The sequence below is a fragment of the Tachysurus fulvidraco genome, chromosome 18 (genome assembly GCF_022655615.1).
Source record: "Tachysurus fulvidraco isolate hzauxx_2018 chromosome 18, HZAU_PFXX_2.0, whole genome shotgun sequence".
NCBI lineage: Eukaryota > Metazoa > Chordata > Actinopteri > Siluriformes > Bagridae > Tachysurus > Tachysurus fulvidraco.
Window position 1 is genome coordinate 2,832,582 of NC_062535.1, and position 15,427 is coordinate 2,848,008.

Genomic DNA, 15,427 nt, shown 5'->3' on the forward strand with positions numbered 1-15,427 from the left:
AAAGATGAAGAATCAGTCTTTCCACAATCTAAACTCAGTCCCAGTTGTGCTGCATGATGGCAATGACGAATGGTTATGTGTGTCCACTTCCCTGACCCACTGATGAAGTCTCTCTCTCTCTCTCTCTCTCTCTCTCTCTCTCTCTCTGGCATGTTATTTGCCTCAGCAGGTCTTCAGAGATAGATGGTTAGACCGTGATTGATTACACAGCGGCGACTGGAGCTCTCTGGAGCTGAAAAAACACAACTGACCTGAATTACCTGCTGAGGGAGGGAGAAGGAGAGAAGGAAAACAGAAAGAGAAAAGAGAGAGAACGAAAGAGACGAGGTGCCAAGGAGAGTTCGATAAGCATATAGAGAGACAGATGGTACGGAGAATGGAAGACTAAGAGAAAGAGGAACTTACGTGAACCCCACAAGCTCCTGTTCCCGCTCTTGTCTTCGATTTGCTACCTGATTGTCTGCATTGTTTCATGTCTAATGTTTGTTTATCATTAAATACATGCGTGGACCTTTCTCAAGGCCTGGCTTATACTTGACACGTGACTTTTGAGTGTCACGTGAATTACTTTAAGAAATAAAGTATCTGAGGGATTTAAAGTGACGTTCACTCGATTGCACGTCAGAACTGAAACATCTCTGTCCATCAAGTTTTCCCAAGTGTAAAATGTTGAGCAGTTTCAAGCACAATCTCTTCTCCGCTGCATTTAAATCGAAAACCAAAAGTAATTACAAATCTAGAAAATCCAGAAGATGGCACTGCAGCGGTGGCTCAACTGGTTAAGGCTCTGGGTTGTTGAGGATCGGGGTTCAAGGCCCAGCACAGCCAAGCTGCCACTGCTGGGCCCCTTGAGCAAGGCCCTCAACCCTCCCTGCTCCAGGGGCCCTGTATCATAACTACCCCTGCACTCTGACCCCAACCTCCTCAGTTGGGATATGTGAAGAAAAGAATTCCATTGTGCTGTAATGTATATGAGGCGATAATAAATAAAGGCTTTTACTGCGCCACACGATTGCAGCCGTCGTGCGTAGTTAAAAGCGAGAATAATCCAAGGTTCATGACTTGTACTGAATGTGCCTGCGAGTGTTATGACCTTTGCTAAAGATTTCCTAACAGGATCTGCCCAAATAAACACACTAATGTGTTGACGCACTTTTCTACGCATATCTAAATGTTTCACAAATGAGAAAAACAATTAAGTAACAGAGTCATTATGAAGGTTCTGAAGACAAGACAAACACTAAGTTGTTGATAGAGACGGCGATAAAACACACACTCGCTACATCGTCATTTATTCCAAGAATCACGCCTTCCCTTTATCCTCGGCTGAGTCTGTCCTGTTTGCTCTTCCAGCTTACTGTAACACTAAATTGTGTTTTCATTTGTTTGTCTGTTTTATTTCCCCTAGCTATGCTTCCATCACTGATTTGATATATTACACCTTCTGCTTAGCTGCGCCGTCTTTGCTAATGGAATGAAATGTAATGTGTGTGTTTGCGATGCGGTCGGCTATAAAAGAACTTTTTAATGTTGGCACGGAATTTCAAACAGGCACATAAACATGATACGTCCATAACTATTAAACTTCGTGCTCATGCAATATCCTGATGTTAAAATATCATTAAGGATGTCAGCCTTATTGCAGGAAGACTTAAAGCATGGGATAGTAGAATGAAGTCTACTGTTTCTCTCTCTGTTTGTATGACATTGCTTCAACTCTGCATCCATTTTCTGGACCACTTGTCCTACACAAGGTCCCAGGGACCCTGGAGTCTATCCCAGGGGCTTGTGACACCCAAGATGGGGTGCCAACCCACTGTAGGGCACAACCACACTCATTTCCACACTACAGACAATGTACATCCTACAATGCATATCCTTGGACTTGGGGAGGAGACTCCCTGAAGATCGAATCGGGATTCAATCCCTCAATTCCAGAGATGTGGGGGAAGTCATGGCCTAATGGTTAGAGAGTTTGACTCCTAGCCCTAAGGTTATGGGTTTGACTCTCAGGCCGGCAATACCACGACTGAGGTACCCTTGAGCAAGGCACCGAGCCCCCCAACTGCTCCCCGGGTGCCGCAGCATAAATGGCTGCCCACTGATCTGGGTGTGTGTTCACGGTGTGTGTGTGTGTTCACTGCTGTATGTGTGCACTTTGGATGGGTTAAAAGCAGAGAACGAATTATGTCACCATACTTAGCTATGTGTCTATGGGGCAAATGTAAACGCAGTAAGGCCTTAAGTATCAAGTTGGTGGTCACCTGGTTCAGGTAGTGTGTTGCTGGGTGTGGGTTAGCGTTAGATAGATAGAGAGAGAGAGAGAGAGAGAGAGAGATAGATAGATAGATAGATAGATAGATAGATAGATAGATAGATAGATAGATAGATAGATAGATAAAGAGAGAGCGAGAGAGAGAGAGAGAGAGAGAGAGAGAGAGAGAGAGAGAGAGAGAGAGAGAGAGAGAGAGAGAGAGAGAGAGAGAAAGGGCACATGGTTTGGCTGAAGCAAGGTCCAATTGGCTGCTCTTTTTCCTTCTTATCTCACTTTTCGGTCACTGTTCACCCAGAGGCCTTGACATTCTGAGGATATTGTTACCGAAAATGCCAACAGAATCGAATTTGTCTCTAATATATGGATGTCCAACCACCACCCCCCAACCCACCCCCATGTTCCCTGTAAATATAATGACGGGTTTATCTTGGCCTGTCTATACTGGGTGCATATCAGGTTAGTGCAATACAAGAAGGGCATGTCTCCATTTGTATTCATTTTTCCTGCAGGTAAAACAGACAGGACAAGAATCACAACTAAAATTGACGTGAAACAGACGATAGATGGATAGATGGAGGGATAGATAACTCATCCACAGTATGGTTTCCCCCTAGTCGGTTTCTTACTCGAGCGCTCGGTAGGTGTTTGATCAACGACTGGATGTAGGCATGCCAGCTGTAGACTGATGGACAGGAGAGGCTCATTCGTCCAGTCCTGCAATAGCTCATCGATATGTAATGTTAAACTTAGGCCAAGAGGTGGACACACACACACACACACACACACACACACACACACACACACACACACACACACACACATGGACAAATGAACCTCTGCCAGCATGTTAAGGAGGAGGCTTATTGCCAGCTGGCTGACAGGTAATCAATAAGACACAAAAATCAATAATTTGGGGGGATGGTAAAGAATAGTGTGGGTCTGATTTCATCACCAGAGACTCTAGACTGAGTTTTTACACGCAATCATACAGTTGAATAAACATGTAGAGTTGTTAAGGTCCACAGAAAGAAACTCTTGGCTGTGGCATGGATTTGGTCTCCTGACCATCAGAACCTTATGCGGTTTGTCCCCAAACTGTTGCCAGGAAGAACGAAGCACACAGTTGTCTAGACCAGGAGTGTCCAATCCTATCCTTGAAGGGTCTGTGTGGGTACAGGGTTTGTCTCTGATTCCAGCTGTCGTTCTTGGCTTTTAGTAATCTTTGGGTTTGCTTTTTGTTTGGCTGGAAAGGAAACCTGCGCGGACGCCGGCCCCTTCAAGATAAGACTGGCTTTTTTTGTGCTGTTTGATTACTGGAACTCAACAGGCCACGGATCTGTCACTGAACCTGTGCACAAAGCAAGCTCCAGGAAGACATGGTGTCAAGGCTTGAGTGGAAGAACTGCTACCATGGACTAGAGGCGGACGTTAGACTTTGATACCGAACGTAGGAAAACATGACACAAGTGGGAGTTGTGTTTTGGCTTTATTTAAGAGCAGGTCAGAGGTCAGATATGAAGCTTGCAGGACAAATATAGACAATGTTCTTGTTAATGTGTTACATGATGCATCCTTAGTAACTACCTGGTTAGGATCTTCAGGATTGTTCGTATTTGGGAACGGTGTGAACTGTGTTCGTTCTCGTTTTAGCCACCGCCAAAGAACGTGTCAGTTCGACTGCCATTCAGCTTTTTGTTTCCACACATTGTAGTAAATGAAGCCTAATGCCTGCTGACACTCCTAAGCACCCGTAAAAAAGCAAAGCTGGCACTCGTGAAATGGATACTGAACAAGCTGTTGGCAAAAGCGCTAATAAAGCGGGAGGGGACCATAGAATAAAACAACAACCTCGACTTAATATCAGGAAATTTCCTGTGTTGATGCTGGATGGTAATAAATTGATGATGGGCATGCTTATCTCCGGCTGTGGCTACCTCTGCACGCCATCTCCTCAGCTTGTTTGAAACGGCTAATAGCTTGTTTCAAAGGGAGTATCGCCTGCTTTACTTTGATAACTAAGCGCTAGCGATGTAGCTCCTGTGACATAACACCAATTAAGGAATCACACGGACCCACACTCACACAAACATGGGCCGCAGCACATTTTTATGAGCAGATAAACCTCTTTGAGCATTTTTTTGCTGCTCTTGTATTTTAATGCTCTAAGCTTGTTTTAGTGCCGAGGGGGGACGGCTGGGTAATTAGCAATAAAAACTAGCGCTCTGATAGCTCTGGATCAATCAGTGCAGGACCGTTTGATGGGTGCTTTTAATGTGCAAGTGTCGGGAGGGGTGTGAAAAGGTTCATTATTTTATTCTAGGACACAAGCTCAAGAAAATCCATGAGATGCTAAATGAATTGAGGCGGAACGTCCTTGAAGTGGATCGGCTGGATAAGTTTGCCGATGAGAGATCTCCGGAAGGGGGAGATGGATCGGCAGGAGACATCAGCAGAATTTAGAACCAAATCCTCTGAGTTTTATTACAAGGTGAAATCAGAACATTTCGTTTCAATGAATTTGGTTGTGCCAAGAGGATGCGAGACGTTTTAAACCAGGTCATGTTTTTGATCATAAAAACGGAGGAGAAAGAGCTTCTTTAACCTTTCACCAATTTTTTGGGGAAATTGAATGTCATATGGTGGCACGGTGGTTTAGTAGTTAGCACGTTCGCCTCACACCTCCAGGGTTGGGGGTTCGATTCCCACCTCCACCTTGTGTGTGTGGAGTTTGCATGTTCTCCCTGTGCCTCGGGGGTTTCCTCCGGGTACTCCGGTTTCCTCCCCCGGTCCAAAGACATGCATGGTAGGTTGATTGGCATCTCTGGAAAATTGTCCGTAGTGTGTGTGTGTGTGAGTGAATGAGAGTGTGTGTGTGTCCTGTGATGGGTTGGCACTCCGTCCAGGGTGTATCCTGCCTCGATGCCCGATGACGCCTGAGATAGGCACAGGCTCCCCGTGACCCGAGAAGTTCGGATAAGCGGTAGAAAATGAATAAATGAATGAATGAATGCCATATTCATGAGAAATCCAGCTGGGAAATAGTGGAGATGTTGGTGCACTGGACCTGAGGGAAACTTCAGGAGCTTAGGAGTTCAGGAGCTAAGGACTACAGTGTGTCAGTCTCTTTAGGTAGATATGAACCAAGAGCAATGAGAAAGTTTATTCAGTGAAGATCAGGTTATTAAATGTGGATTTTAGATTCCTTTAATGCTTTTTGCAGGTCAGTCATTAATATTCTACATATCATTTGCATCACAATGCCCGGAATGATGCACATTGTCAGGCTACGTAGAGAAATTCCTTGTTATGGCATCGCGAGAAGAAACACATGCAAGACACGGTGTAATATTTGTCATTTTCTTCCTCAGATTGCTGAGTCACATGTTTATGGTGGGTTAAAAGAAAATACTGGAGGCTCCTCTTGGTCATGTTGGAGTAATTAGCATGTAGAGAAGTGAAAAGGATTTTGAGTCACGCTTGTTTGGACTGCACTGTCGCACCAGCCTCTTGTTCTCGCAGCAGGACGTTTCAGCTTCATTTCCCTCAGCGTGAGAGATAGAGAGAGAGGAACAGGGGTGTGAGAAAAGCATCAGGAGAAAAGCATTTTTACGCTCTCTTTTAGCACACACACACGGATTTTTTGTCTCCATAGAACCGGTAGTGTTGGAGTCCCAAAAATATTCTCCTGATGATGGGAAACAGAATCCAACTCTTTGACCTTTAGGCCAGGGACAGAGGATTACGCTGAGGTTCAGAGCGTTTAGGACGAGGACGAGATATTCTGTCAGCTAAAACCTGGTGTAGGAACATATGGATGTTAAGGGCCTGAAATACAGCTGGGTTTGCATGTGACTCACACGCTGAGCAGAAGTGCTGAGCTCAGGCATCTGCTACATGGTAGCTTACACACACACAGACACACACACACACACAGACACACACACACACACATATACACACATATACACACACATATACACACATATACACACACACACACACACACACACACACACACACACACACATACACATACACACACATACACACACACACACACCCACATGCACACACACGCACACATGCACACACACATGCACGTACACACGCACACACACACGCACACACACACACATGCACATAAACACACACGCACACACATGCCCACACATACACACGCACACACACACGCATGCACACACACGCGCGCACACACACACACACACACACACGCACACATGCACACACACACAGATACACACATGCACACACACATGCACACACACACACAGACACGCACACACACAGATACTGTACACACATGCACACGCACACATGCACACATACACACACACACAGACACGCACACACACAGATACTGTACACACATACACACGCACACATGCGCATTTTTTTAAAATTATGATATCTTCCTCGGAAAAAGCTCACAGTGTGTGTCAGAAATGTTCACACACAGGAGCATTCAATAAGATTGCTTTGAGATTCTGAAGCTCGTGGCCAGAAAAGTGTATTGAATTTCAGATGCAGTTTGTTTAGGCCTGATGTCAAGGCTCATGTCCACAGATGACAAACGGTAATCGCTCTGCGGTGTCAGGCGGGCTAAGTTACTGCAGGTGAAGTCTTGATGAAGGGCCACTTTACATCTGTGTTTTGAGACAGAGCCGTTCCTCGAGTTACTAAAGACCGAGAATGTAGAAACATCCTTGTGTTTAAGAGTCAAAGAGATACGGCTTGTTTGGTTTCTGTGCTTCCTGCAGTGCGTTTTCTTTTCTTTTCTTTAACCAGCCTCCAACAAAACACTCCAGCTTTAGTTAAAATTTCATTAAGCGAATATAAATCTGAATATTCTTCTGTCTCGATTCATGCTGATGAGGAAACTCCGAGCACTGACACTCTGTTCTGTGGGGTTTTGAAGTGATGCTTTTTCAGGCACCTAATTGGACACCGCATGCTTCTCTCTCTCTCACACACACTTCATTCAGTGTGAAAAGTCTGCGGTCATTATGTTAAGGGCCTGATAAAGAGCCGAGGAACTCGGTTGAGAGACGGTTGGAAAATATGCCGAGCAGAAAAGCTAGCAAATCGACCGGACGGCAGTCTGAAATACGTGAGCTGAAGCAGTGATCTTATATTATATTAATCTTACTTTTAGAAATGATACAGACATTTTTGTTCTGAAACTCTTTTGTTCGCAACAGGATATACACACACACACACACACACACACACACACACACACACACAGAGCCTGAGGTTGTAGAGAAAAAAAAGATCTCTCTCTAGTCTAGACACTAATTATAGTCTTGTGTTAATTAAGGATATTCCAGCGCTTCTCGCTCCATCTCCGTGATAACGACGTCGCACGGATGTAACCAGAGCGAGCGATTCGTTCCTTTGTCGTTTTCAATTATGGCTGCTTGCCAGATGTAATCAAATCGGATTTTTATCAACCTCTCCAACACCATTTGGGCTCCATTACACACAGAGTTATCTCAAGATCTGTCATGACAAATGATGTGCTCGTTAACGCGTTAATATCTGCCGTCGGGTTTGTGGAAGCGCTCGCGAGTAGAAGGTTTACGCTGATCTTCGTTCATACGTCAGGATTATAGCTGATGAAGCGAACAATAAATAAGAATCTAAGATTGCTCTGGAGTTGTTCTGGGATCTGTGGAAAAAAAAAGAGAAATAATTTCCTCCGTTGCTACGTTACGTTACGTGTTCTCGGTTTTCATCAAATGTTCTAAGGGCCTATAGAGAAAGAGAGAGAGAGAGAGAGAGAAAAAAAAAACGCAGGCTCTGCAGATTCCACTCAGTTTTTCTGTCTTCACTCATCAGCCCTGAGCTTCAGGCCGACTCCATCGACTTGACTGGTTTATTGAGAAAGAAGAAGAGTAAGATTCGGTGGAGTGACGGGAAGTCAAACTGTTATTTCTTTTCTTATCTGATGCATGTCTAATTCATATGCAAAACCACGTCTTCCTTTTTTCCGCTCGTGTGCTCGACAACTGGAACTTATTGAGTATTGAGCTTCACTTCACAACCAACAATATTTAATCCTGTGATTCAGGTTTCGGTGCTCACTTCAATCTTTATCAGAAGAAGAAGAAGAAGAAGAAGAAGAAGAATGTTCTTGATCCTATTCCTTTGGCAGAATAAACACGAGCCTGCCGAATACAGAAAGTGCTGCGCAAGCTCACAGCTAATCAGTAGAGACGCAGGGGAAGTCATTACCGTATCGGTTACAAGATCTATTCAATATTGTAACGGCTGAGCAGAAGTCAATGTCGGATCGAAACATGAAAAACGGCTAAATGAGGACTGGAGTGGAAGAGGAAGAGTGCCAACAGGAACGCGACGAGACAATTCAGAAGATGCTAGAAGACGGAGAAACTATGTTTTTTTAAAAACAGTAATTATTATTATAACCTGGTTCTCATTTATAGATGTAATTTTTTTTCCTGTAGTGTTTTATTAAAGCAGATCTGCTTCTGGGCCTGAAACCTCTCAGGTGCTCATGTGTCTCCTCAGCACGTTACTGCAGCCACAGCAAGATTTCAGAGATCTAAAAATAACAGGACGGACTGAAATGGATGCAGGGAGAACAAAAGACGCTTTGACTTCCAGTCAGAGCCAAAAATAGACACAACACCCCTTCACGATGGCCTGAAATAGTCTTTACAGAGTCCCAGGAGCTCGTTTTATTTCTATATGTGTTTAGAAATGTTTAGATAAAACACACATTATAACAACATTTAACGATAACCCGCTTAACACCTGACCATGTGTGCGAGGGGCGGAGCTTATTTCTAATTCCGGCCAGTGATAAACACGTGACTTTCGAATTAAAGGGTTAATACAGCAAATATTACCGTGTTAGAAAGTGTGTTAGTAGAGAGTGTGTTAGTTTTAGAGAGTGTGTTTGAGTGCTAGTGACTGTGATAGAGTTAGAGTGTTTTGGGGAGAATTTTAGCGTGTGTTAGTGTTAGTGTGTAAAAGAGTGTGTTAGTGTATTTATAATGCCAGTATGTGTTAGATTGGTTGTGTGTGTAAATATGTGTACTAGCATTTGCACATACAATAGTGAGTTTTAATGTGTAATGTGTGTTGAGTGTGTTAGTGTGTAGTACAGTAGATATTGTGTATTAGAGAACGTGTTACAGTATTATACACTGTACATAAGAGAGAGTGTGTATTTGTGTATAGTGAGAATATATGGTGTGTTTTTGTGTGTATTATAGCTGTATTGAAGAGTGTTTTACAGAATGTGTTAGTGTGAATTAGAGAGTGTGTTAGTGTGTACTAGAGAGAGTGTTAGTGAGTACTAGAGAGTGTGTTAGTGTGTATTAGAGAATGTGTTAGTGTGTATTAGAGAGAGTGTTAGTGTGTATTAGAGAGTGTGTTAGTGTGTACTAGAGAGTGTGTTAGTGTGTATTAGAGAGTGTGTTAGTGTGTACTAGAGTGTGTTAGTGTGTACTAGAGAGTGTGTTAGTGTGTATTAGAGAGTGTGTTAGTGTGTACTAGAGAGAGTGTTAGTGAGTACTAGAGAGTGTGTTAGTGTGTATTAGAGAATGTGTTAGTGTGTATTAGAGAGAGTGTTAGTGTGTATTAGAGAGTGTGTTAGTGTGTACTAGAGAGTGTGTTAGTGTGTATTAGAGAGTGTGTTAGTGTGTACTAGAGTGTGTTAGTGTGTACTAGAGAGTGTGTTAGTGTGTATTAGAGAGTGTGTTAGTGTGTACTAGAGAGAGTGTTAGTGTGTATTAGAGAGTGTGTTAGTGTGTATTAGAGAGAGTGTTAGTGTGTACTAGAGAGTGTGTTAGTGTGTACTAGAGAGTGTGTTAGTGTGTACTAGAGAGAGTGTTAGTGTGTATTAGAGAGAGTGTTAGTGTGTATTAGAGAGAGTGTTAGTGTGTATTAGAGAGAGTGTTAGTGTGTACTAGAGAGTGTGTTAGTGTGTACTAGAGAGTGTGTTAGTGTGTATTAGAGAGAGTGTTAGTGTGTATTAGAGAGTGTGTTAGTGTGTATTAGAGAGAGTGGTAGTGTGTATTAGAGAATGTGTTAGTGTGTACTAGAGAGTGTGTTAGTGTGTACTAGAGAGAGTGTTAGTGTGTATTAGAGAGAGTGTTAGTGTGTACTAGAGAGTGTGTTAGTGTGTATTAGAGAGAGTGTTAGTGTGTACTAGAGAGTGTGTTAGTGTGTACTAGAGAGTGTGTTAGTGTGTACTAGAGAGTGTGTTAGTGTGTATTAGAGAGAGTGTTAGTGTGTACTAGAGAGTGTGTTAGTGTGTACTAGAGAGAGTGTTAGTGTGTACTAGAGAGTGTTAGTGTGTATTATAGAGAGTGTTAGTGTGTATTAGAGAGAGTGTTAGTGTGTATTAGAGAATGTGTTAGTGTGTATTAGAGGATGTGTTAGTGTGTATTAGAGAATACACTGTAACACACAAATGCACTATAACACACTAACACACTGTAACACACACTAACACACTGTAACACACACTAATGCACTATAACACACACTAACACACTGTAACACACACTAACACACTGTAACACACAAACACACTCTAACACATTGTAACGCACTGTAACACATTGCAGTGGACAATAACACACTGTAACACACACTAACTCACTGTAACACACAAACACACTCTAACACATTGTAACGCACTGTAACACATTGTAGTGGACAATAACACACTGTAACACACACTAACTCACTGTAACACATGAACGCACTTAAAACACTGTACACAAATAACACTGTAGCACTGTAACATACATCACACTATCATACAATGCACTGTAACACACTAACACACTGTGGCACACACTGTAATTTAACACACTAATGCACAGTAACAAACTGTAACACACTAACACACAAATGCACATTTACACACTAATGCACTGTAAAACACTGTAACACACTAACACACTGTAGCACACACTAATTTAACACCCACATTTATTTATGCACACTCTAATACACTGTAACACACACTAATGCACATAACACACTCTAATACACTGTAACACACACTAATGCACTGTAACACACTGTAACACACACTAATGCACATAACACACTCTAATGCACTGTAACACACACTAATGCACTGTAACACACTATAACACACACTAATGCACATAACACACACTAATGCACTGTAACACACTGTAACACACACTAATGTACATAACACACTCTAATGCACTGTAACACACACTAATGCATTGTAACACACTGTAACACACACTAATGCACTGTAACACACTATAACACACACTAATGCACATAACACACTCTAATGCACTGTAAAACACGCTAATGCACTGTAACACACTGTAACACACACTAATGCACTGTAACACACTATAACACACACTAATGTACATAACACAGTCTAATGCACTGTAACACACACTAATGCATTGTAACACACTGTAACACACACTAATGCACTGTAACACACTATAACACACACTAATGCACATAACACACTCTAATGCACTGTAACACACGCTAATGCACTGTAACACACTGTAACACACACTAATGCACAAAACACACTGTAACACACACTAATGCATTGTAACACACTGTAACACACCTAATGCACTGTAACACACTATAACACACACTAATGCACATAACACACTCTAATGCACTGTAACACACGCTAATGCACTGTAACACACTGTAACACACACTAATGCACAAAACACACTGTAACACACACTAATGCACAAAACACACTCTAATGCACTGTAACACACGCTAATGCACTGTAACACACTGTAACACACACTAATGCACAAAACACACTCTAATGCACTGTAACACACACTAATGCATTGTAACACACTAATGCACTGTAACACACTATAACACACTAATGCACATAACACAATCTAATGCACTGTAACACACACTAATGCACTGTAACACACTGTAACACACAAATGCACATAACACACTCTAATGCACTGTAACACACACTAATGCACTGTAACACACTGTAACACACACTAATGCACATAACACACTCTAATGCACTGTAACACACACCAATGCATTGTAACACACTGTAACACACACTAATGCACTGTAACACACACTAATGCACTGTAACACACACTAATGCACTGTAACACATGCCAACACACTATAACACACACTAACTTACTATAACATACTCTAACGCACTGTAACACATTCTAACGCACTGAAATAAATTCTAACGCACTGTAACACACACTAACGCAATGTAACACACTCTAACGCACTGTAACACACTGTTACAGTAAGTTAGTGTGTGTTACAGTGTGTTAGATTGTGTTACAGTGTATTAATGTGTGTTACAGTGTGTTATAGTAAGTTAGAGTGTGTTACAGTGCATTAGTGTGTGTTACAGTGCGTTTGAGTGTGTTACAGTGCATGAGTGTGTATTACAGTGTGTTAGAGTATGTTATAGTAAGTTAGTGTGTGTTACAGTGTGTTTGTGTGTTACAGTAAGTTATTGTGTGTTCCAGTGCATTAGTGTGTGTTACAGTGTATTAGTGTGTGTTACAGTGTGTTACAGTAAGTTAGAGTGTGTTACAGTGCATTAGTGTGTGTTACAGTGCGTTAGAGTGCTACAGTGCATGAGTGTGTGCTACAGTGCATTAGTGTGTTACAGTACGTTAGTGTGTGTTACAGTGCTTAAGAGTGTGTTACAGTGCATTAGTGTGTGTTGCGGTAAGCTAGAGTGTGTTACAGTGCATGTGTGTGTTACAGTGCATTAGAGTATGTTACAGTAAGTTAGTATGTGTTACAGTGCATTTGTTGCATTTGTGTGTGTTACTGTAAGTTAGAGTGTGTTACAGTGCATTTGTGTATGTTACAGTGCATTAGAGTGTGTTACAGTAAGTGTGTTACAGTGCATGTGTGTGTTACAGTGCATTAGAGTACCGTATGTTACAGTAAGTTAGTGTGTGTTACAGTGCATTTGTGTGTTACGGTAAGTTAGAGTGTGTTACAGTGCATTAGTGTGTATTACAGTGTGTTTGTGTGTTACAGTGCATTAGTGTGTGCTACAGTGCATTAGTGTGTGTTACAGTAAGTTAGAGTGTTTTACAATGCATTAGTGTGTGTTACAGTGTGTTAGTGTGTGTTACCCTAAGTTACAGTAGAGTGTGTTACAGTGCGTTAGAGTGTGTTACAGTGCATTAGAGTGTGTTACCGTAAGTTTGTGTGTGTTACAGTGTGTTAGTGTGTGTTACACTGTGTTGTGTGTTTTACAGTGCGTTAGAGTGTGTTACAGTGCATTAGTGTGTTACAGTGCATTAGTGTGTTACAGTAAGTTAAAGTGTGTTACAGTGCATTAGAGTGTGTTACAGTGCGTTAGATTGTGTAACAGTGTTTTAGTGTGTTTTACAGTGCATCAGTGTGTGTTACAGTAAGTTAGAGTGTTTTACAGTGCATTAGTGTGCTACAGTGCCTTAGAGTGTTACAGTGCATTAGTGTGTGTTACAGTAAGTTCGAGTGTGTTACAGTGCATTAGTGTGTGTTACAGTAAGTTCGAGTGTTTTACAGTGCATTAGAGTGTGTTACAGTAAGGTAGATTGTATAACAGTGTTTTAGTGTGTTTTACAGTGCAACAGTGTGTGTTACAGTAAGTTAGAGTGTGTTATAGTGCATTAGTGTGTGTTACAGTAAGTTAGTTTGTGTTACATTACAATAGTGTGTGTTACAGTGCATTAGTGTGTGTTACATTGCGATAGTGTGTGTTAGTGTCCGTAATTTTGCTTAGATGAACACACTACAGCGTGCATGTGTGCGACTCTCAGCATCTCTGTGCAAGTTGCTGATGTTGAATGAAGAAGTTGGAGGAAAAGTGGGTGCTGAGGACGAAAAATAAAGTAAGGACGGACGATAAGTTCCTACCTGCTGCCAGTTTTCCTCAAGAGACGGCAGAGCGGAGAAATAGCCGGTGTCGTGCACGAGCTGGAGCTCCTGGAAGATGCTGTAGTTGGCCAGGACGTCCATGATGATGCTCCTGAGGATGCTCCTGAGGATGCTCCTGATGATGGTGCTGATGATGCTCCTGATGATGCTCCTGATGATGTTCCTGATGATGCTCCTGATGATGTTAACGCCACAAATCCAAGGAAACAATCTCCTCACAGCCCCGCGGGAACATTCAGCATTACTTTTCTCCTTTGTCCTAAAATAAACCCTAAATAGCTCGGGGGTTTGTTTTCTTTATTTATTCTTATTTAAATTAAATAATTAAATAAATAAATAATTAAATAAATAAATAAATAAATAAATAAATAAAAGAGTATATCGTTAATATAAACGGAGAAAACACGGTGAAAGTTATCGGAGATAACAGAAGAGCTGATGGAGGAAACGCGCTCCGGTGATGGAGAAAACGCGAACCGGGCGCCTCGTGCGAACCGACTGGACGGGCAGAGAGGAGGCACGCGCGCACCTGCCACTCAGCTCGCAGTGCGTGACCATATAAGGAAGAAATGGGGGTTGGAACCGTATCGCTGGATAAGTGCAGGAGGCGGAGCCACATGCTGATGAGAGGAGGTGTTACAAAGAATAGTACAAGCGGATTGGACAATAAGCTGTCAATCATGTCCCTGCTCAGGGAGCTATATCGGAGCGGTGTATAAAAGGAAAAACCCGACGTCGCGAGTTCATTGAGTTCAGGTTTGTGCTCGTGTCTGCACCGTAAAGCAGACCGACACAAACAACACCGGGTTTCTAGTTTTATGTTTAATTTTATTTATTCATTAAAACGAATAAAATGTTAAATTAATCCTTAATTATACACTGAAAATATATGCTGATCTTTTAAATAACTAAGTAACACATAATAATTAAGTATTCGTCTGTATGAAGAGAGTGTGTGTGAGAATGTGATAGTGTGTCAATGTTAGTGTTTGTTAGTGTGTATGTTAGTGTGTCACTGTTAGTGTGTGTTAGCGTGTCACTGTTAGTATGTGTTAGTGTGTGTTAGTGTGTCACTGTTAGTGTTTGTTAGTGTGTGTTAGTGTGTCACTGTTAGTGTGTGTTAGTGTGTCACTGTTAGTGTTTGTTAGTGTGTGTGTTAGTGTGTCACTGTTAGTGTGT

The 15,427-nt window shown here is 42.0% G+C and overlaps 1 protein-coding gene across 1 annotated transcript in view; it reads right to left on the reverse strand.

The window, feature by feature from the left end:
* klf7a (Kruppel-like factor 7a) overlaps positions 1-14,796 on the reverse strand; it is a 21,133-nt gene extending 6,337 nt beyond the window's left edge. The window contains exon 1 of the mRNA XM_027139283.2: positions 14,228-14,796. Within this exon, the coding sequence (XP_026995084.2) occupies positions 14,228-14,329 (102 nt within the window). The 5' untranslated portion in view covers positions 14,330-14,796. The remainder of the gene's footprint in view (positions 1-14,227) is intronic.
* Between the last annotated feature and the right edge of the window lie 631 nt (positions 14,797-15,427).